Source organism: Salmo trutta, chromosome 1 (genome assembly GCF_901001165.1).
Source record: "Salmo trutta chromosome 1, fSalTru1.1, whole genome shotgun sequence".
Lineage (NCBI taxonomy): Eukaryota > Metazoa > Chordata > Actinopteri > Salmoniformes > Salmonidae > Salmo > Salmo trutta.
In genome coordinates this window covers 11,031,496-11,054,757 of record NC_042957.1, presented here as the reverse complement: position 1 = coordinate 11,054,757, position 23,262 = coordinate 11,031,496, and the positions used below count along the sequence as shown (strand labels likewise).

General features: G+C 44.8%; 1 protein-coding gene across 4 annotated transcripts in view; it reads left to right on the top strand.

The window, feature by feature from the left end:
- Positions 1–431: 431 nt before the first annotated feature.
- LOC115159523 (sodium/potassium/calcium exchanger 4) overlaps positions 432–23,262 on the top strand; it is a 54,772-nt gene continuing 31,941 nt past the window's right edge. The window contains exons 1-3 of one of the 4 annotated variants that reach the window (XM_029709364.1): positions 432–1,424; positions 5,550–5,666; positions 23,094–23,170. In XM_029709364.1, the coding sequence (XP_029565224.1) occupies positions 1,268–1,424; positions 5,550–5,666; positions 23,094–23,170 (351 nt within the window). In that variant the 5' untranslated portion in view covers positions 432–1,267. Of the gene's footprint in view, positions 1,425–5,549; positions 5,667–20,978; positions 21,055–23,093; positions 23,171–23,262 lie in introns of those variants that run through there. The other 3 variants (XM_029709451.1, XM_029709532.1, XM_029709613.1) reach the window with 3 other exon arrangements.

Sequence of the window (23,262 nt, the reverse complement as noted above, 5' to 3'; positions counted from 1 at the left end):
GCACTCAATTGTGCATTCTGATTTGCATGCATTCTTGCTCAGCAGGATAGGGCCATGTATAAGCCCCAAAGTCTAGACCAAATTTGGGGATTGTGAGAATATACTTCAAGGTGAGGACACAAACAGGTATATTGGTACCTCGGAGCTATGGGATCTTTCACCTCAATTTCATACAGGTATATCAAACTGAATATCCCAGTGACCAGGGTCAGTCCGTTATGAAAGGGTGTATGCTCAGGAAGGATGCAGACAGATATTAGATTGCGTTTCTCCAATACTGCAGCACTCTAAGGGTCTGGGTACCTCTTCGGTAGCATGATATGGCTTGCCTCACCTCATCCGCACTGATCCAAACCTATTTTGCCTCAGCGGCAACTTGCGAATAATGTGTGGTCAAAGAAGAGGCGTTGTAGTTCAGAGTGATCGATACCCGGCTGTCATGATGGTCCAGTTGTTTTCAGTTCAGTTGTAACCGAGCTCTCTACGAGAGAATGATCTATTGTTGCAAACTATCACGTGTCTGCGCATGACACCCTCGGAAAAGTTGCAGTTGGCGGAATCCTGCGAAGTGTATCATATCCACCAAAGACTGTACATGAAGACTACACCTGGAACGACGGAGTTAATGACCGTTTCATCTTCTGCGGGTCTATTCTTCTGCACTAGGAAGTCAAGGGGAGGTGCCATACCGAGGTGACATGACTTTGCTACCCGAATCTAACAATTAGGCGAACCTTGATGAAATCACATTGGTTGCAATTAATATGCGGCGGCAGAACGCAGCCGGGTGCGTGTAGCCTAGTTCTGCGACCACATCCAGTTGAATCATTTCACTGAAGAGGATGATTTAAATTGATATTCACTAGTAGATTTTGTGCTACTTTGAAGGCAACCAGTGATATAATTCGTTTCAAATGCAATGGAAGCTTATTTTCTAAAATTTAAAGGGCAGAATCTGGGATTTGCGAGGGAACGCTGAATTGATTGGAGACCATCGGAATTGCCCGCCCTGTGCCATTCATTACCTGTTGTGCGGGCACGGAATTTTCACGCGCTGTTCTAGCAATCCAACAGCTGAACAGCCTTGTCTCGGCCGCACATGCAAACTGTCCGCTCCACCACTTCCCATCTGCGCTCCGGGCACTTGAAATGAGGACCGCGTCCCGAGCGTATTCTGTGTGAAGCTGCGAAAACGGGCAATTCCTCCCGTTTCTCCCGTCTGCAGTGAGGCAAGGACGAAAAGTCACGGTTTGGCCGAGCTGCAGCCATGGACCAGGACGAGAACAAGAGCGTCTCGAAAAAGACCATAATCGCAAAGATTTTCAAAGTTCGCAAGAGGAGAGAGATGCTTTTCGTGCAAGTGTGTTTTCTCTGCAGTGTCCTCTTCATGGCGTGGAGCATGTCAGCACTTCTGACAAAGACAGGTGAGTGTGAGCCTGCGAAACTGCTGATAAACGCGGGACAGGGAGGACGAAGCTGAACAGCTGAGAATTCTGCAGTGTAATGGTGCACCCTATAACCAGCTAGCCATTAACTATATAGTCTACAGATAATTGTATTTCGCCACGGTCATAAAAATACATTTTCAAGGACATGCAAGCGGAGCATTCAGTCCAAATCATTTATGGTGCGCCCCCCCAGCATTTCCATATATATTTATCTGCATTAAACCGATGGAGAGATAAGATGGAACCACCGATAGCGCAGGGTTATTACTCTTAATTATTCAGTGCAAAATGCGTAACGATTGCTTCATACCAGTGTCGAGAGAAACTGCATTTAGTTTGATTGTCGACGCAGTGGCTGTAGCCTAGCGTATGTTTGTCTCGGCATTCTGCACGCTGTCATTACAGAATTCGCATGTACCTGTTAATTGAGGGAACCACACTGATATATTTTTCTTCCTCGTTTTCGAGTATGCGTCGGTCTGTCCATATGCCGCAGTGTGCGCAGGGGCAACGACACGTTTCTAAGAGAAGCGGCCACGGTGGCTAACACACATTGACAAGCATGTAGCAGCCTACATCACCTCGGATGAATCATGGAACCCCACAAATATTTGAAAGTTGCTTATGTGTTGGTCGACATTTTGGTTTGAGCTTTGACATCCTATGGCAAAATGTGCCTGTGCCAGGCGCATCATCAGTCACCCAGCGGTTGAGAGAAAGGGAGCGAGTGAGCGTAGGCTTGTGGTAATGCTGGCATCATCGCGTCTCGCCCGGGGCTTCACACACCATTGCACACTGGATCACCTTAATCACTCTCCAGCATCTTGCTCCCTGGTTCCGCAAGGAGTCGGAGAGATACGATTACGCAGAGGCCTTAGAAGATTACACTCTCGGTTGGGACATTGCTTAAACATGAGGAGTTCTCCCTGTGTGTCTCTGTCTCTCTCTCGATGGCTAATACATCATTCACAGCTGTTCAGAGGTGTGCTCTGTGTAAACTTGTAAGTTTCAGATGGCTTACCATGCATGATTTGTGTGTGTGTGTGACATGCTCAACAACCAAAGGACATGTACCCCCATGCAGGACTCAGCTCAGGTGTGTGTGAACATTTACAGGCTCACAGAATCAGATTCCTCCACACATTAGGATGATGTAGGTATATCTGAGCTGTCAAGGTGAAACGGCTGTAGATGTGCATTTGAACAAGGCACCTGGCCCTGATTTGCTCCAGAGGCCCTGTACTACTACTGACCCTGTGAAACAACACATTTCACTGCATCTATCCAGTGTATGTGACAATAAAAAATGACTAAAATAAAAGGTGTGTGTGTTTTATCACACAGACAAGTAGCCCTGTAAGTTGGCTTTTGAACAGACCATAATATGTATGACTGATAAGTGCTCTGTCACTCAGACTGTCTTCATTTTGCTCTGACACGAATGGAGATTTCACCAGAGTTCAATTACCGATGGCTGTCAAAATCAGCCTGAAGTGTTTAGGCAGCCATGTTTAGGATGGACACAATAAGCTTGGAGACCACGTAATCCTCCAATTTCAAAATGAATCAATTCACCTGACATATTTGCACTCGGAGTAATATTAACATACACAGGGACTCTAGAAGGCCATCCTCTCTGCCTGCAGTAGGCATGTAGGTAAGGGATGAGCACAATCTGATTTGTTCTCAAAATGCGTTTAACCCTCCACCTCTCCTACCCAGTAGTAGAACATGTCAATCACTCTGACCCTTGAACTCAGAAACGAATAAATCAGCACACTATGTGGTGTAGGCTTATGTCAGCGCTCACGGATATATTGGAATTTTTATTAATTACATTACAAACAACAAGAGGCTTAAAAGATTATTCTGGAATGATATCACGCGGACGAGCTCATCTCCAAAAGGCTCTCTGGGGACCAAAGTAAAGGCTTTGGTCGGTAATGGCTTGCCTTTATTTAGCATTTAATCAAGGTTGCTGACGTGTGTCGTGATTGTTGTCCATAAGAGGTTATTTGATAAGGGGGCTGTGTGAACGCCAACCATGTTGGGACATGTCACATGCTTGATCCTCACCTTTAGTGAGGTGAGGTAGGTGTTTGATCAGAGAGAAATATAACCCCTCACCTCCCCTGAACTCACCCCCCTGTACTCATCCCTCACCTCCCCTGTACTCATCCCTCACCTCCCCTGTACTCACCTCCCCTGTACTCACCTCCCCTGTACTCACCTCCCCTGTACTCACCCCCCTGTACTCACCTCCCCTGTACTCATCCCTCACCTCCCCTGTACTCACCCCTCACTTCCCCTGTACTCATCCCTCACTTCCCCTGTACTCATCCCTCACTTCCCCTGTACTCATCCCTCACTTCCCCTGTACTCATCCCTCACTTCCCCTGTACTCATCCCTCACTTCCCCTGTACTCATCCCTCACTTCCCCTGTACTCATCCCTCACCTCCCCTGTACTCATTCCTCACCTCCCCTGTACTCATCCCTCACTTCCCCTGTACTCACCTCCCCTGTACTCATCCCTCACTTCCCCTGTACTCACCTCCCCTGTACTCACCTCCCCTGTACTCATCCCTCACCTCCCCTGTACTCATCCCTCACCTCCCCTGTACTCATCCCTCACTTCTCCTGTACTCATCCCTCACTTCCCCTGTACTCATCCCTCACCTCCCCTGTACTCACCTCCCCTGTACTCATCCCTCACCTCCCCCCAAACTCATCTGAATGCTCTCCATATTGCTCTCATTCTTGAACCACCATCAGAATAATAACCAGGCATTCATCATGGCATACTCTGTCTCTGTCCCCTCTGACTCGGATGGGAGTACTCCAGGGTTGGTTATGTCTGGGACTAATGTAGTGCCAAGCTGAATGGACCAGATGGATGGGAATTGAGTGATGGACTACTTAAAGGTTATGCTTCTCTGTTCTGTCAAGGAGGGAGTCTCCATCATCTCTCACCTCCAGTCTGATTGGAGGAGGTGTATGTCTCCATGATGGACAAGGTAGAGTATGGCTGACTGTGGTTACAGAGCTAGGGCCAGGCCCCGGCCCCGATCTGACAGGTGTGTGTGTGATGTTGATGGGATGGCGATGGAGAGGTGGCTGGGACATCAGGGCAGGGAGGCGGAGGGGAGCGGCTCGTAGCAGAGATTGATAGGCATCCTTGGTCCGTCTCCCTTGCCAGCTGATTGGACCAAGTTGCAGGATGATATCGCCCTCTATTTCTCTCCCTCTCGCTCGCAGCATAGTGCAGTCAAAGGTAGCTAGATGCTCCTCTACTTGGCTAAAGTCTTTGTATTCTGCCTCAAGGCAGCAAATTAGTTTGGGGTTTTTAAGCCCCTTTCTCTGTAACCTAGCTTGTTTTGCCTTGCAATTTCCATGGTTTCATCCTGAGGCTTTTATCTCCTATGGAATTCAGACGTTGTAATGCATCTTAATTGTCTTACCTCAAAGCTTAAGTCAGGTTGGTCTGTTCTTTCAAAGACTTGACCAAAAGTCATTACCCAAAGGGAAAGGTTACTTGGTCATTTGGTTAGGACTGTAATCATTTTGTGTTGGTGGATGAAATCAGTGAGCCTATAATCTAACTGGGGTCAAACACTGAAAGCCTGCAAATCTGGGTTATTTGCTCATTAAAATGTCATTCAAAAGCTCCTGAAAACCTTTGAGAAATGACTGAACAAAATCCACAAGCGTCGGAAGTTGGCCGTGTGTATGGGTGATTTGCATCCAGTAATCAGGAATTAAACAGTTCTCATTTTGTATTCATCCCATTTAAAACCCTTGACACATTCAAACCTGAATGGAAGGGGGAAATGAACTAAATCCATTCCATCCAACAATGTGATTTAATTATCAAGTGTGGTAGAAATGCATATACATTTTGTTTCAAATCTATCAGTTAAGCATCTTAATGATATACATTTAAGATGGTTGACATGATTTGTGAATGCTTCAGTGAATTTTGAGCACCTTTTTCACAGATACATTGGTTATGTTCGGTTCAGAGTTTACTCAGCTTCTTTGTAACATGGTTTTTGATGAGCAAGGATATCCTCCTTTTTTTTAAATAAATGTTTTCTTTCAGGCCATGGAATGATCCTTGAGAATGGACACGAGAAGCACGAACATTGGGGAAGGAGGCTCATGGGACATGAACCCGACAACGACAATGAGACAGAGTCGAAGAACTGCACAGAGCCAGGTATGCTCCATCACTGGAGAAAACTACTGTCGTCATTGTTCTTAATGAGTTGGTCTTCTATTGGGCGACTTTGGCCTTAGTTTTGTATTTACTATTTGAAAATCAATCAAATGTATTCATAAAGCCCTTTTTACATCAGCTGATGTCACAAAATGCTGTACAGAAACCCAGCCTAAAACCCCAAACAGCAAGCAATGCAAATGTAGAAGCACAGTGGCTAGGAAAAACTCCCTAGAAAGGCCAGAACCTAGGAAGAAACCAAGAGAAGAACCAGGCTCTGAGGGGTGGCCAGTCCTCTTCTGGCTGTGCCGGGTGGAGATTATAACAGAACATGGCCAAGATGTTCAAATGTTCATAGATGACCAGCAGGGTCAAATAATAATAATCACAGTAGTTGTTGAGGGTGCAACAGGTCAGCACCTCAGGAGTAAATGTCAGTTGGCTTTTCATAGCTGATCATTCAGAGTTAGAGACAGCAGGTGCGGTAGAGAGTGAGCCCAAAACAACAAGTCCGCGACAAGGTAGCACGTCCAGTGAACAGGTCAGGGTTCCATAGCCGTAGGCAGAACAGTTGAAACTGGAGCAGCAGCATGACCAGGTAGACTGGGGACAGCAAGGAGTCATCATGCCAGGTAGTCCTGAGGCATGGTCCTAGGGCTCAGGTCCTCCGAGAGAAAGAAAGGGAGCAAGGAGAGAATTAGAGGGAGCATACTTAAAGTCACACAGGACACTGGATAAGACAGGAGAAATACTCCAGATATAACAGACTGACCCTAGCCCCCTGACACACAAACTATTGCAGCATAAATACTGGAGGCTGAGACAGGAGGGGTCGGGAGACACTGTGGCCCTGTCCGACGATACCCCCGGACAGGGCCAAACAGGCAGGATATAACCCCACCCACTTTGCCAAAGAACAGCCCCCACACCACTAGAGGGATATCTTAAACTACCAACCTACTACCCTGAGACAAGGCAGAGTATAGCCCACGAAGATCTCCCCCACGGCACAAACCCGAGGGGGAGACCTGGACAGGAAGATCACATCTGTGACTCAACCCACTCAAGTGACGCACCCCTCCTAGGGACGGCATGGAAGAGCACCAGTAAGCCAGTGACTCAGCCCCCGTAATGGGGTTAGAGGCAGAGAATCCCAGTGGAGAGAGGGGAACCGGCCAGGCAGAGACAGCAAGGGTGGTTCGTTGCTCCAGTACCTTTCTGTTCACCTTCACACCCCTGGGCCAGACTACACTCAATCATAGGACCTACTGAAGAGATGAGTCTTCAATAAAGACTTAAAGGTCGAGACCGATTCTGCGTCTCTCACATGGATAGGCAGACCATTCCATAAAAGTTGAGCTCAATAGGAGAAAGCCCTGCCTCCAGCTGTTTGCTTAGAAATTCTAGGGACAATTAGGAGGCCTTCGTCTTGTGACCGTAGCGTATGTGTAGGTATGTACAGCAGGACCAAATCGGAGAGATAGGTAGGAGCAAGCCCATGTAATGCTTTGTAGGTTAGCAGTAAAACCTTAATCAGCCCTTGCCTTAACGGGAAGCCAGTGTAGGGAGACTAGCACTGGAGTAATATGATCACATTTTTTGGTTCTAGTTAAGATTCTAGCAGCCGTGTTTAGCACTAACTGAAGTTTATTTAGTGCTTTATCCGGGTAGCTGGAAAGTAGAGCATTGCAGTAGTCTAATCTAAAGTGACAAAAGCATGGATACATTTTTCTGCATAATTTTTGGACAGAAAGTTTCTTAATTTTGCAATGTTACGAAGATGGAAAAAAGCTGTCTTTAAAATATTCTTGAAATGTTCGTTAAAAGAGATCAGGGTCCAGAGTAACGCCAAGGTCCTTCAGTTTTATTTGAGATAAACTGATCAGTGTTTTATATTTTCACACTAATCACTGAAACGTATTTTATATCAGCAGTACTTTACATACCCAGCCTAAACCCCCAAAGAGTAACTGATCAGTGTTCTATTTAAAACACTGATCAGGTTTACAGGGTTTATTGGTCAATGCAGAGGTTTTCTTCTAGTCCATTGACCTGCATTCTGCAGTGTTTAGTTTTGCTCCAAGGCCATTTAAATCATTTGCATTGCAATGCACACTAAAATACCAATTCTATGTTCAGGTGTTGATTACGTTAGAGCAGCCTTGGTCCTTCTAGGTATAGCAACCCAATCTAGAATGAGATCTTTTTGTGTAGTACACAGAAGAAACCACTGACATTCCTGAAAGGGCGTTCCACATTTGGCTTGATAAATTGATAAATTGTGATGAATGCTCGGGTGTGCATGAATTCTCATTGATTTAACAGTACACTGGTAACGACAACTATGTATATAATTTAAATGGATAGCGTTTATCTATGAGCAGACTCGAGCTTCCGTTCCACTGTGAGATATTGTTGTGATTCCGATCATTAAAACTTCTAAACATGTTATATGACTTTATAGGAAGTTGTCCCTTAAGCACTCGGAGGGTGACACAAGGTAACAGACACTTTGGAAGGTAATGGCTGGCTAGATATAGCTCCTTTGTGACATGTTTGACCCAATGGAGATTGACAGTTTCTTATTACTGTCCACAAAGAGCACAACCGTTTGAGGGCCTCACTGGAAGTGTTGAGGGGTGAAGCATCCTGTTATTATAAGAGGAAGTTTGGTTGGTGTTGAAGTGTTCAAGCAAAGCCTCCATAAACCGACTGAGTTACCACTTTTACTCTACAAATGATTTTTTTTATATTACTCTCAAAGTATATTGGATTTATATTGTCAAGTGCATAGAATAAAAAAATAAAAACATGTGTTAACTTTATTTAAACACTGTAGGGTCCTTTTGAGACGAGTGCCAGTTGACAAGATTATGAGCTGGAAATCGTACTACTTCTAATCCCGAGGGGGATGACTTTTATTCTCGTCCAAGGCCTTCTTGCCCACTGCAGACAGACAGCCCCATTCATTCATCTTCTCCTCTTTTGTTCTACGTTCTCCTGGCTGACCATATGTCTTTCTAATATAAAAACATGCTCATTTGACAGTCTGGTTGTTTCCAGAAATGGGCTCTCAAAGTGTGACCGGGACGACCACGTAGCATCCTGGCAACCCCCCCCCCCCCCCCACCCCCCTGGGACAGAGCAGGGAGAGTTGGGTTGGGATGGCATCAGGGTAAACTGGATGGTTGAGAATGATTATTATCCAAGGCCTTTTTCCTTTTTTTAAAGCTGTGTGTAATTAGGTCAATGTTATTGTCTTCCACTTGCTTCGGTCTTCTCTCTCTTCATCATCATCATCATCATCATCATCATCATCATCATCTCTCTGCTCAGTGGGAGGAAGTCCTTTCCTGGGTTCACCAGAGGTGCTAATGTTGATCAGAGGTGGAGGACGCTTGATGAAGACCATTATCGTAAATTAGAGTTATTGGGTGTTTAGCAATTTTACTTTCTTAGAAATATACGTTATTAAAAAAGCTAAGAATTATGTTGCTGGTACACTAGACTATGAAATACAGGCATCGAATTAAAACAATGTGTGATGATATTTGACTTCATTCACAGTATCATATGTACTGGAATGCTTCTGTATTCTTTTATTTTCTTGAGTCATTGCCCCCTTATCTAATTAAAATGTGTGTTTAGAGGACTCAATTCCCCTTTGACTGGCTCAGTGATGAATGGGAACTGTAGTTCTGCTCTGACTGTAGTTCTGCTCTAGCTCTGACTAGTTCTGCTCTGACTGTAGTTCTGCTCTGACTGTAGTTCTGCTCTGACTGTAGTTCTGCTCTGACTGTAGTTCTGCTCTGACTAGTTCTGCTCTGACTGTAGTTCTGCTCTGACTGTAGTTCTGCTCTAGCTCTGACTGTAGTTCTGCTCTGACTGTAGTTCTGCTCTGGCTGTAGTTCTGCTCTGACTGTAGTTCTGCTCTTGCTCTGACTGTAGTTCTGCTCTTGCTCTGACTGTAGTTCTGCTCTGACTAGTTCTGCTCTAGCTCTGACTGTAGTTCTGCTCTAGCTCTGACTGTAGTTCTGCTCTAGCTCTGACTGTAGTTCTGCTCTAGCTCTGACTGTAGTTCTGCTCTAGCTCTGACTGTAGTTCTGCTCTAGCTCTGACTGTAGTTCTGCTCTAGCTCTGACTGTAGTTCTGCTCTAGCTCTGACTGTAGTTCTGCTCTTGCTCTGACTGTAGTTCTGCTCTGACTGTAGTTCTGCTCTTGCTCTGACTGTAGTTCTGCTCTGACTAGTTCTGCTCTTGCTCTGACTGTAGTTCTGCTCTGACTGTAGTTCTGCTCTTGCTCTGACTAGTTCTGCTCTTGCTCTGACTAGTTCTGCTCTTGCTCTGCTCTTGCTCTGACTAGTTCTGCTCTTGCTCTGACTGTAGTTCTGCTCTGACTGTAGTTCTGCTCTTGCTCTGACTGTAGTTCTGCTCTTGCTCTGACTGTAGTTCTGCTCTGACTGTAGTTCTGCTCTGACTGTAGTTCTGCTCTAACTCTGACTAGTTCTGCTCTGACTAGTTCTGCTCTTGCTCTGACTGTAGTTCTGCTCTTGCTCTGACTAGTTCTGCTCTGACTAGTTCTGCTCTGACTGTAGTTCTGCTGTAGTTATAACTAGTTCAGCTGAAACTGTAGCTCTGCCTAATTTGACAGCATATAATAATTCTGAGTGAAAGCAGTTCTGTTTTATTAGCCCCTACAGGGGGAAGTGAACCAAATTGGCGAGTGAACAACTTGCTTTTGACTTGTACTTTTGTTACAGGCACTTACTCGATTGCAAGGTTCAATTATAGGAGGAATACATTGACTTATTCCAGTAGCATAATTAATATGCTTATGGTGTATTAGAACAGAACGCTAAAAAGCTAAGTGGAACTGAACCATAAAGCAAAGGTTTTAGTATAGCCTTGTTTGTAGTATGTAATAATCCCTGGGGGGATTTTGATTACAGTGGTTTTAGATACTCCATCACACTAATCTGCAAGAGAGAGGTGTGTGTGTGTGTGTACATGTTGCGTGATTTGGCAGGGGTGATGTGGGAAGGTGAGTCACACTGCCCACAAAACTGAAACATCATGGCACTGGCAGCCTTGAAACTGCAGTGTGTGTGAGGGCTGGAGAAAGTGCGGTACATTAGAGGCTGTAGTGTTGGGAAAATTGATTTAAGGGGCGAGGGTTGGGCAGATGTGGAGCGAGCGGGTGACCCGTTAAAAACGGTAGCCCGCCCTGCTCTACAGCCCATCATCCCTGCTTGCCGTCCTTCGGTGGCAAGTCAAGCAGGTTAGTCAACTCTGGGGAAACACCACAAGGAAGCATTTTAAAAGGGGAATTACACAAGCAGGGGATTATGCTGCTGCAGCTACCGCATAATGGAACATGACCTTCCTTCCGCTTTCTCGCTCGCTCGCATGCCAACAGGAAGAGCTATACAGGGCCCTGTTCATTTGGCACCAAACGGATGAAAGCGGACTGAAATGGGTCCAACAGGAAACGGGCATTTCCGTTTTCCATTGCAAAATGTTTTTAAAACATTGCAGGCACTAAATGAACAGAACCCAATAGAATGGGCGAGTGACTGTCCTGTACTGCCCAGAACCCAGTAGAATGGGCGAGTGACTGTCCTGTACTGCCCAGAACCCAGTAGAATGGGCGAGTGACTGTCCTGTACTGCCCAGAACCCAGTAGAATGGGCGAGTGACTGTCCTGTACTGCCCAGAACCCAGTAGAATGGGCGAGTGACTGTCCTGTACTGCCCAGAACCCAGTAGAATGGGCGAGTGACTGTCCTGTACTGCCCAGAACCCAGTAGAATGGGCGAGTGACTGTCCTGTACTGCCCAGAACCCAGTAGAATGGGCGAGTGACTGTCCTGTACTGCCCAGAACCCAGTAGAATGGGTGAGTGACTGCCCTGTACTGCATGCAGCACCTTCTCTCGTTCATGTCTATATGTTCATATCTATCTTGTCCAACACGCCCACATCAGACTCCCATTTATTCATGTATTTGTATTCAAGTCCCTTTCTCTCTCACCATTGAGAGGTTTGACTCAACACTTTTGTATATTATTCATGAGTGTGTAGTTTTTACATCAATTAGCTGTTTAGAGTAATGTAGCAATTTTATAATAATTCAGCCATGCATTAATTTGGCCACTAAGTACATTCTGAATAGGCCCCACCGCTATAAGCGTTTGTTGCATGGCCATGGCGTGATCCTTTAGGGGGAGTTGTGTTTTACCTACTGCCCCATTACACAGCTGAATGCATACATTCCACAGCGGTTACCCCTTTAGGTTATTGAAGCAGCAATCTACTGGTCCAACAAGTCTGCTCCCCCTCCCACCTCTACAACTAGCCTGCCCTGTCACTCTGCTGCCCTGCCCACTCTGCTGCCCTGCCCACTCTGCTGCCCTGTCACTCTGCTGCCCTGCCCACTCTGCTGCCCTGTGCTGCCCTGGCAACTCTGCTGCCCTGCCCACTCTGCTGCCCTGCCCACTCTGCTGCCCTGTGCACTCTGCTGCCCTGTGCACCCTCCTGCCCTGTGCACTACACTGACATATGATGTCTGAAGGGACTCGTGTGTCATCAATCTACTGGAGCAGAAGGTGTGTGTGTGTGTCAATGACATTTCTGTGTGTCTCTGTCTCTGCGCGTGGCTGTTGCTTAGTGGGTTTACCCAGTCATGTGATGGGGAGGAACAGCTTGGACTGGTACGTCAACCGCCACATGCCAACAGTGGGATTTGCAGTGTTGACATGGTTTCTAGGTGCCACGGCAACATGCTCAGATGTTCAGCCTGACCCTGACCAGCTCCCCAGAGTCAACTATATGATGTGGGCCTCCATTGATGATGTCCCATCATTCTTGTGTACCCATGTCATTCGTTATGCCTGCCAATGATGTCTGGTCACGCAAATGAGTAATTGTCTACAAATAATGAATTGCGATTCGTTACTTGCAACTTTAATCATTTACATTTTCCAGTTGAATATTGTGTTTTGCAATACGTATTTCAGAAAATAATCAGCACCCTCTTGACCAATCAGAATGTAATATTCTGTCATGCTGTGGTATGAATTTCAATAATGGCATTTGTTGTGGGGAACCTTATTGATCTGGTTTAGTCCTTGGCAGAATGGTATCAGAACTGGCTAGTGTGATGAGTGGTCGGTCTGTCCTGATATGGGTCCGGGACAACAGATAGACGGACCCCTATACTGAGCCCTTTTATGTAAGGCCTCAGCCTTGGCATACAGCTATCAGTCAGATTACAGACTAATTGCATTAAATTACAGCATAGTTAATGTGTTCTGTTTGATATGGCTGATAAGTGAATGGACATTTTGAAAGGTGCACCTAGGGCTTTTGCTGTGACCGTATTACCGCCACACCGGTGGTCACGAGTCATGAAGGCAGTCAAATTCCACGTGACCGTTTAGTCACGGTAATTAGGCTTCTCCAAGCTCCGATGCTGCTGATGGTCATTAGTAACCTACCAAACTTGCTAACTGCCTGGTACTCAGCACTCTGTTGTCCCTCTAATCACTCTGACATCAATGCAAATGTAATGGAAAATATAATCAAACACTTCATGAGAGCTCATGAGCTCATGTTGCGCAACATTTCTGTAGGCTATGAAATTGTGGGAGAACAGAGTGATGGCCTCTATTTAAAAAATGAGGATCCCATCAGCTTTCTATAGGCTTACTATTTATTTCTCAACTTTCCTAATATTTAGCACATTGCTTCTCTTTACAACAGGAGTATAGCCTACCTGGCTGGCATGAAAATAAACCACAGGGAAAAGCGTCCTCCATTCACTATTTAAGTACATAGATGACATGTATTTTTTCCCGCTGCCCCTGTTTCGATACAGGTGCATGATAATGGTCCATTCTAAATCAAAACAAATTTCACACATTTCACATATGTAATAAACTCAGCAAAAAAAGAAATATCCCTTTTTCAGAACCCTGTCTTTCAAAGATAATTTGTAAAAATCCAAATAACTTCACAGATCTTCATTGTAAAGGGTTTAAACACTGTTTCCCATGCTTTTTCAATGAACCATAAACAATGAATGAACATGCACCTGTGGAGCGGTCGTTAAGACACTAACAGATTACAGACGGTAGGCAATTAATGTCACAGATATGAAAACGTAGGACACTAAAGAGGCCTCTCTACTGACTCTGAAAAACACCAAAAGAAAGATGCCCAGGGTCCTTGCTCATCTGCGTGAACGTGCCTTAGGCATGCTGCAAGGAGTCATGAGGACTGCAGATGTGGCCAGGGCAATAAATTGCAATGTCCATACTGTAAGATGCCGAAGACAGCGCTACAGGGAGACAGGATGGACAGCTGATTGTCCTCGCAGTGGCAGACCACGTGTAACAACACCTGCACAGTATCGGTACATCCGAACATCACACCTGCGGGACAGGTACAGGATGGCAACAACAACTGCCCGAGTTACACCAGGAACGCACAATCCCTCCATCAGTGCTCAGACTGTCCGCAATAGGCTGAGAGAGGCTGGACTGAGGGCTTGTAGGCCTGTTGTAAGGCAGGTCCTCACCAGACATCACCGGCAACAACGTCGCATGTGGGCACCAACCCACCGTCGCTGGACCAGACAGGACTGGCAAAAAGTGCTCTTCACTGACGAGTCGCGGTTTTGTCTCACCAGGGGTGATGGTCGGATTCGCGTTTATCATCGAAGGAATGAGCGTTACATGAGCGGGATCGATTTGGAGGTGGAGGGTCCATCATGGCCTGGGGCGGTGTGTTACAGCATCATCGGACTGAGCTTGTTATCATTGCAGGCAATCTCAACGCTGTGTGTTACAGGGAAAACATCCTCCTCCCTCATGTGGTACCCTTCCTGCAGGCTCATCCTGACATGACCCACCAGCATGACAATGCCACCAGCCATACTGCTCGTTCTGCGTGTGATTTCCTGCAAGACAGGAATGTCATTGTTCTGCCATTGCCAGCGAAGAGCCCGAATCCCATTGAGCACGTCTGGGACCTGTTGGATCGGAGGGTGAGGGCTAGGGCCATTCACACCAGAAATGTCCAGGAACTTGCAGGTGCCTTGGTGGAAGAGTGGGGTAACATTTCACAGCAAGAACTGGTAAACCTGATGCATTCCATGAGGAGGAGATGCACTGCAGTACTTAATGCAGCTGGTGGCCACACCAGATACTGACTGTTACTTTTGATTTTGACCCCCCCCCCCCCCCCCTTTGTTCAGGGACACATTCCATTTGTTAGTCACGTCTGTGGAACTTGTTCAGTTTGTTTCAGTTGTTGAATCTTATGTTCATACAAATATTTACACGTTAAGTTTGCTGAAAATAAACACAGTTGACTGAGGATATTTCTTTTTTTGCTGAATTTATATGTAAAGACAAGATTCACACACCTGCTGTGTTCTGGTTGAATTGGACCGATTTTACAAGTTTTCTCTCTGAAAAATGTAGCTCATTTAATCTGATTGTCATAAGGTTCCATGACTTTGTCCACACAGGGCATCTGAACACTCAAAATACATTTTGATGATTTTCATTACATTTTGGGTGTTTTATTTACCTTTTGTACACCTGTGATGTTACCAGTCATTAGAAATGAATGGATGACACTACAATTAGTGTATAAAACTGAGCTCAGTCACATGCCCATTCATCAGATGGATACACTTCCTCTCCCAGACCCCTACCTGCATGTGTGTTTGAGCGCATATACACAGACACACAAACACACACAACCCACTCCCCTTCTTGGCTTCCATGGCAACCCCCACGGGAACCTTTCCCCAATAGAATCTTTCCCCACGGGAACCACACCTGTTGGCATTCTCACAAACGATCGCAACATTGTTTCAATAATATATAGAACCTTTCTCGCAGCTCTGGTATCTAATGCTTTTTTGAGGCCTTGCTCACAATTCATTCTGTGGCAGCCCAATGACCAAACGATATACTGTATGAGAGACTCTTGTTCATATCTTTGATCATGACACTGGTGAGGAGGAGAGAGTCCTTGTTAAACTTTTGACACAAAGTAGTCTGATAAATAGCACTTTGTTATAGTCAAAATAATCCATACAGTATGCTTTTTCTTTTTTTTTTTTACTCAAATACGAGTTGTGAGGCCTACAGGCCATAAATGGCAAATAGAAGTTCAAACTAGTAATGTTCACAAGAACTTAAGTTGATTAAAAAGATCTAACACATTAGGTGATAATATATGTATTGTTATGGATTTATAATCAGCTATAATGGGGCGGTCATTTTGGACCGGGAACACAATTAATCAGCATGAAACGAACACAACAGGATGGTGGGTGACACTATTAGCCAATCACTATTAGCCAATCACTGACTTTCTTAATCTTAGTTGCACACCTCATGTAGTAGCCTGGCCTATATGTTTTGATAAGGTTTGTATCACAACTAAAGTGGCCAAATAACTTCTTAAAATGAAGCACATTCATCTACTTTACAAAGGGTGTAGAGCCTAACTGGCATACATAAGCAGCACATGAGTTTCAATTTTGGGAAAGATAATTTTCACCATTAAAATGCACCTTTTTATAGTAAAAGCATTACATGCATAATTGCATTTAAGGTCACTTTTGATAGTGGTGTTTTCCCGGTAATGTAATATTTGCTTATAGCCTACTGCCATGTGCTCATTGCTGTGCTTATGTGAATAAATAGCCTATTAATTAATTTGGGATCTATCACATCCCACAACTGTCCCAGACTGTTTGGAATATTTATTTCTCACACAGACTAGAATAGGTCAATTTCTGTGCTATGGGGGATCTTCAATATGCACCTCGGAATTGGATAAGGATGTACGCAGTTGTGTCCCGGATGTATCGGTCTTCGCTTGTAGCCTGTGAGAAACACCCAATCACGTGATGGAGAGCCGTGTGAGGTGCTTCGGAGCGCAGTACTCTGGGAGAAGGGCACAACGCAGCACTCCGGGCCACTGGTCGCAAAAGGCATGTATTTTTTTTTTAGGGTGCATTATGGCCACACAAAGGGGATGCCGCGGGGAAATTAAAGGCATTGATTGTCAATTTGTGAATGAAGTACTTAAAAAAAAGCATAATTAGTCGCATCATGCAGCCTTACAATGTATTAAAAATCAAAACATATAGCCCAACGTTTGTAGAACAACTAAAGTTACATTAACTCAAAATTAGGCATCTAGGAGTACCTATTTCTATGTTAACTGCTCAACACAGAATAGCTGCATGTGTGCTCTCCCTCATCCTTTAGAGAAAATATCCTTTCTATTTAATTCAGCTTTGTTCAATTGTATTCTTCATACTATAAAATAATGTAACGGAATTCTAAACATATCTTGTCTGCTAAATGAACTAGTGTAGCCCACTGTCATGGTGTAGGTGTAGGCTATATTACATGGATTTATTAGACATTTTAAAATGTAGACGTTCCAAAGGTCTGCATCAGTGGCTTGTAGGCTGTGTGTGGAAGCCAGAAGATACCAAAAGAGTTTGTTAATTAACGGTCAATTACCGGGAGACCGACAGTCATTTGCATGACAATCACCAGCTGATGCAATTTTGTGACCGCCACAGCCCTATGTGCACCCGGATAAAAACATGAAATGCATGCATTAAACTTGGTAGAGATGGCAGACCATATCCATGTACTACAACTGTCAGGCCGAATGTCCAGACAGTTGTGGCCTATAGGATCTGGTATGCGGCGTGAGATGATTGGATAAGAATCTCATTGACCTACCAGTCTGTCAGTGGTTCGCACTAGCAGGGCAAAGGCTTGTGCTGGTAAACCCTCCAACAGAGCTCTGTGGCCTTAGATTACTCCTGGGGTTGTGGTGTGTGGGTGTGGAGGAGACGGATAAACAAAAGTGTTGCCAGCATTTTCTTGCATAAGCAGCCGCCACTCGTCAGGTGTCCAAACAGAAAATCCAGTGATTTATTAATAGACGTTTCTCTCTGCCTTCCCAGTTAGACTTCCCAATGAAACAATCCCAAACAAATTCAACAACAATGTGACGAGGTTATTCCGCTGTTGTCCTTTTCACAAGGTCCATTGAGCACACTATGTATTTACGTGGTAGAAAACGTAGCTTGTTAATGCCACACATTAGTGCCGGTTTACACGAACGGCCGTGTGGAAAACACTATCAATAGAATGCACATTTTGTAGACTGACTTCAATACTAATTGGGTATTTAAAAGGGTCATAATCGGTGGAAATAAAATCCTTTTTAACATTGTATTTTGGCTGAGTCAGATGGCTCAGCTCCACTGACGTAAAGCTGCTCTGACACCATTCACTGCTACTATCGTTGGCACAGAAACTAATATGATAGAAGTTAACATATTATTTACAGTGGGGGGGAAAAGTATTTGATCCCCTGCTGATATTGTACGTTTGCCCACTTACAAAGAAATGATCAGTCTATAATTTTAATGGTAGGTTTATTTGAACAGTGAGAGACAGAATAACAACAAAAAAATCCAGAAAAACACATGTCAAAAATGTTATAAAATGATTTGCATTTTGATGAGGGAAATAAGTATTTGACCCCCTCTGCAAAACATGACTTAGTACTTGGTGGCAAAACCCTTGTTGGCAATCACAGAGGTCAGACGTTTCTTGTAGTTGGCCACCAGGTTTGCACACATCTCAGGAGGGATTTTGTCCCACTCCTCTTTGCAGATCTTCTCCAAGTCATTAAGGTTTCGAGGCTGACGTTTGGCAACTCGAACCTTCAGCTCTCTCCACAGATTTTCTATGGGATTAAGGTCTGGAGACTGGCTAGGCCACTACAGGACCTTAATGTGCTTCTTCTTGAGCCACTCCTTTGTTGCCTTGGCCGTGTGTTTTGGGTCATTGTCATGCTGGAATACCCATCCACGACCCATTTCCAATGCCCTGGCTGAGGGAAGGAGGTTCTCACCCAAGATTTGACAGTACATGGCCCCGTCAAATGATGTGAAGTTGTCCTGTCCCCTTAGCAGAAAAACACCCCCAAAGCATAATGTTTCCACCTCCATGTTTGACGGAAGAGATGGTGTTCTTGGGGTCATAGGCAGCATTCCTCCTCCTCCAAACACGGCGAGTTGAGTTGATGCCAAAGAGCTCAGTTTTGGTCTCATCTGACCACAACACTTTCACCAGTTGTCCTCTGAATCATTCAGATGTTCATTGGCAAACTTCAGACGGGCATGTATATGTATTCTTGAGCAGGGGGACCTTGCGGGCGCTGCAGGATTTCAGTCCTTCACGGCGTAGTGTGTTACCAATTGTTTTCTTGGTGACTATGGTCCCAGCTGCCTTGAGATCATTGACAAGATCCTCCCGTGTAGTTCTGGGCTGATTCCTCATCGTTCTCATGATCATTGCAACCCCACGAGGTGAGATCTTGCATGGAGCCCCAGGCCGAGGGATGTTGACAGTTCTTTTGTGTTTCTTCCATTTGCAAATAATCGCACCAAATGTTGCCACCTTCTTACCAAGCTGCTTGGCGATGGTCTTGTAGCCCATTCCAGCCTTGTGTAGGTCTACAATCTCGTCCCTGACATTCTTGGAGAGCTCTTTGGTCTTGGCCATGGTGGAGAGTTTGGAATCTGATTGATTGCTTCTGTGGACATGTGTCTTTTATACAGGTAACAAGCTGTGGTTAGGAGCACTCCCTTTAAGAGTGTGCTCCTAATCTCAGCTCGTTACCTGTATAAAAGACACCTGGGAGCCAGACATCTTTCTGATTGAGAGGGGGTCAAATACTTATTTCCCTCATTAAAATGCAAATCATTTTATAACATTTTTGACATGCGGTTTTCTGAATTTTTTTGTTATTCTTATTCTGTCTCTCACTGTTCAAATAAACCTACCATTAAAATTATAGACTGATCATTTCTTTGTCAGTGGGCAAACGTACAAAATCAGCAGGGGATCAAATACTTTTTTCCCTCACTGTAAGGGCACCACACTATTTTAACTTTGCATGTGTGCAATATGTCACTCAGACTTTATCTTAGCCTACTACTTTATACATTGTTTTGTCATAACTAAAGGTATTCTAGTTGAAATTGATGCACATTGGTATGCTTTTAGTATGACTTTGTGGATTAGGGTCCTGTACACACTCAAGTTGTACAACTGATGTGCAACACATTTGGTACAAGAGTTTTTCTAAACAATAATGAATGCAGTATTTGTGGAAACTCTCCGTTTTATCACAAAGATATCAGTTGGATCACAACCATTGTGTCAAATGCATCGTACATCAGTTGTACAACTTGATTGTCTATACTGGGGCCAAGGTGTATCACTGCATGGGATTTAGAAGTTACATTATGGCAATGCATTAATTTATGGTGTGCCACTTGACATTCATATCAAAGTGGTGGAGTGTCCATTTTACACATTTAGCTGCTCTACACAGATATAACTCTCTTATGCATGGGTAGGAAGGGTGGTGAGAGCCTGAGTTTCAATTTGTGCTCATCATGTTCAGGAATGTTGATCTTTAAATCCAACAAGAACATTATTTCAAAGTTGACTCAGGTTGAAACTGAATGATACATATCCTACTCCAAAAAGATATCCCCCAAAAGGTTTCCTCACACTGTTTCACACCGACAAACTGCAACAACGTGCAGAACGCAGCAGCGGGTTGTCAGTGCAAATACCGTCACCTCTGGATCCCACTTGTGTGCCGCCTTTTTAAAGGGTGAATCTGCATTTCGAACAATAAATCGGCAACCCCACCTCTGATTTAGTAAACAGCTGAAGGATGGGGCTGGATAAATGTAACCCCTCTCAAACTCATGGACAGAGCTATGGAGGCAAGGACTGACCATCCATTATATCAAAATGATAGTTTTAACCATGCTATAATGCTATACAGTGTTTGTTTACAATTACGTTTGTAAACATAAGTAAAACAAGTTTTATTATTCAACAATCAAAGGGTATATATTCGTTTTAAAAGTCTGAAAATGGATGTAGAAACCGCAGATTGCCAATGTTTAAACATCAACACTGGCGGAGAAACTATATATCGATGCATGATGACGTTCTTCCAATTAATAGCGAGACATTTGGCAGAAAGCGAGCATATAAATAACCCTGGCCTATGTGACGGTATTAATCTAGCTAGTCTATATGATGCTATTCTTGGGCCAGGTTTGAGACGCGTCATTTAATCAAGCAGCACGCTCCCCCCTAAGGGCTGCTCCCCTTCCTGTCTGCTGTAGCCTAGCGAACTCCCCGCCTGTCCCCGTGTGGCAAAGGGCTGTTGAAGCATGTTCGTGTCCGGACTGACCTCCGCAGGAAAGGACACGAGCAGACGGTGTCCGGTTCACTGTTTACAACGCGGTGAGCGAGAGGCGACCCCCTCCGTCCGCCCAACTGTGCGCTAGCTCCCGGTCGCGTCCTCTAAGTACGTTTTTGCTATCGTACCTATTTATACCACGCGCACAGCCAGACCTGATTGTATCGTGGCACCAAGGGATTGTTCCATTAACTACAAAGAGGGAGAGATGGTGATGGCTGCTAGAGCAATTCTATTATTGATTGACGCACAGAACACCCCAGTCGGTATTGGAAGACGTGACGGGCAAACGTGGACTGTACAGAGAGCGGGTTAAAGCCACTCTAGGGGAAACGTATGTTATTTACTTGGATGGCAGCTCTATTTGATTCCTCTAAGCTTTGTAGTCGTCATTGCCAAATGAGTCAAGTTAATGCTGCCTATGGTATTTCCCGAATTGGGCTATTATTGTTATGTTACATAATGCCTCCTCGTGCGCAGCTGTCGTTTTAATGTATTGCACCTGTGATCTCCAGAACAGTAGCCCACACGAAGCTTTCTGCACATTGACTGCCTTCATAAATACAATGGGCAAAATCTAGTCAATGGTGTAATATTTTTCCGCACTGAATTTCACATATTGCCTTTGTTGACTATCTGTTGTGACATGCAGCATCCGACCTTGGGAGGACTCTCAGACATTTCTGTGTGGGGACTTTGTCACGTGGCAAAGGACCGACACTGCGCTAATATAAACAATTCATGCTGCTAGCGGAGATTAAGCACCGTGGACAGCGACCAACGGGAATCCGCGATCTGACATTTAAAAACTCTTTCCTCGTCCCTACCTGCACGTCTACTGGGGGAAGGGATGTTATAGGCTACTGTAATATCACATGATATCCCTTGGAAAAGTTGGGCCAAGGCAGTGTTGCCAAGGAGGATTTAACACTTGGGTTAGTGAATCAGTCACGAGCGCCATCTAATGTGTATATAGACGGTGTATTGCACTAGGTGTGGGACAGGTGCACTGGTATAGCGTCTCAGTTGATCACTGCCATTTCATGAGTCGATATGCTGCAGAAGATCAAATGTAGGTTATTGGTGCATACTCTGTATGAAACTGTGCTTATTACTTCTGCTGGCTATTTCAACGGTAATGCATGATTGTTTCGTTTGTGTTAAAAGCTGTTAAACACAGACTATTGTATCAAGCCATGTGCAAATGCAGGAGAGCTGATCTACATGTAGCCTATGGTGGATTTTGGACAACCTAGGATCATATAACTTCATGGTCAGGTATCCTGATTGCCTGTGCCATTATTCTACATGATGGAAGTAATGGGAAGAGAAGGTACATGCAGGTGGGTGTATGTCTGATCTCTGGTGGACACATCATTCCTACTCGAGACACTAGCTGGGTCCCATGGAGGGCCAGTCTGTTGCTCACTGCTGTGACCAGATGCTCAGCAGAGTGACCACGTTTTTGGGCAGTACATGGGTCAGTAGAGTCAGGGGTCAACCTGTGTTCTAGCCAGGTTTAAAGGGCATCTGGTGATATTTTTTTTTTTCATGGGCTTCTGGCCAGGTTTAGAGGTGGTGAATGAGCCTTGTCTGTGTCGCCACCTAGCTTCCTTGCACTCTATCAGGGCTGTGTTCAGTAGAGCACACTGTAAAGAAAGCTCTTTGAAATGTTTGCAATGGAAAACAAGGGTTTCATATTGGACAAGTTCAGGTAGTATATCTCTGTTTCTAAACTGTTTCTCCCTACTGAACACACAAACCAATTCATGCCCTATGAGAATTACCTCATTGTCATTATTTTAGGCGATGAGGATGGGTCAATTGGTGACATGCAAACAGAAATGAAGTCGTGTTTTGGAGTTGACATGTATTGTACACGCATTGTGTCTTTACAAACATCTTTGTCAATCACGTCACCACAGAAATGAAGTCGTGTCTCGGAGTTGACTGGAACATTTTCAGTCTTACAAACCTCATGGTCAGTGCTGCCACCACGTCACAAGGTGACCTCATCCTTGGAGTGGGGACATCTGGCACATCAGTAACATTACTGACATGTGGTGATGTTTTCTCTCCTCAGCGATCAAGGAGTTCCCTGAAGACCTTTTCACCAACAACGAGCGCAAGAGTGGGGCCGTCCTGCTGCACATAGTGGCGGTAAGGCAGCTCTTTGAATGCATCCATTACTAATTATGACGCTTTCATCACTGGTCCAGTCCAAAATCAACCTCTCGTCCTTAGCCCTAGTT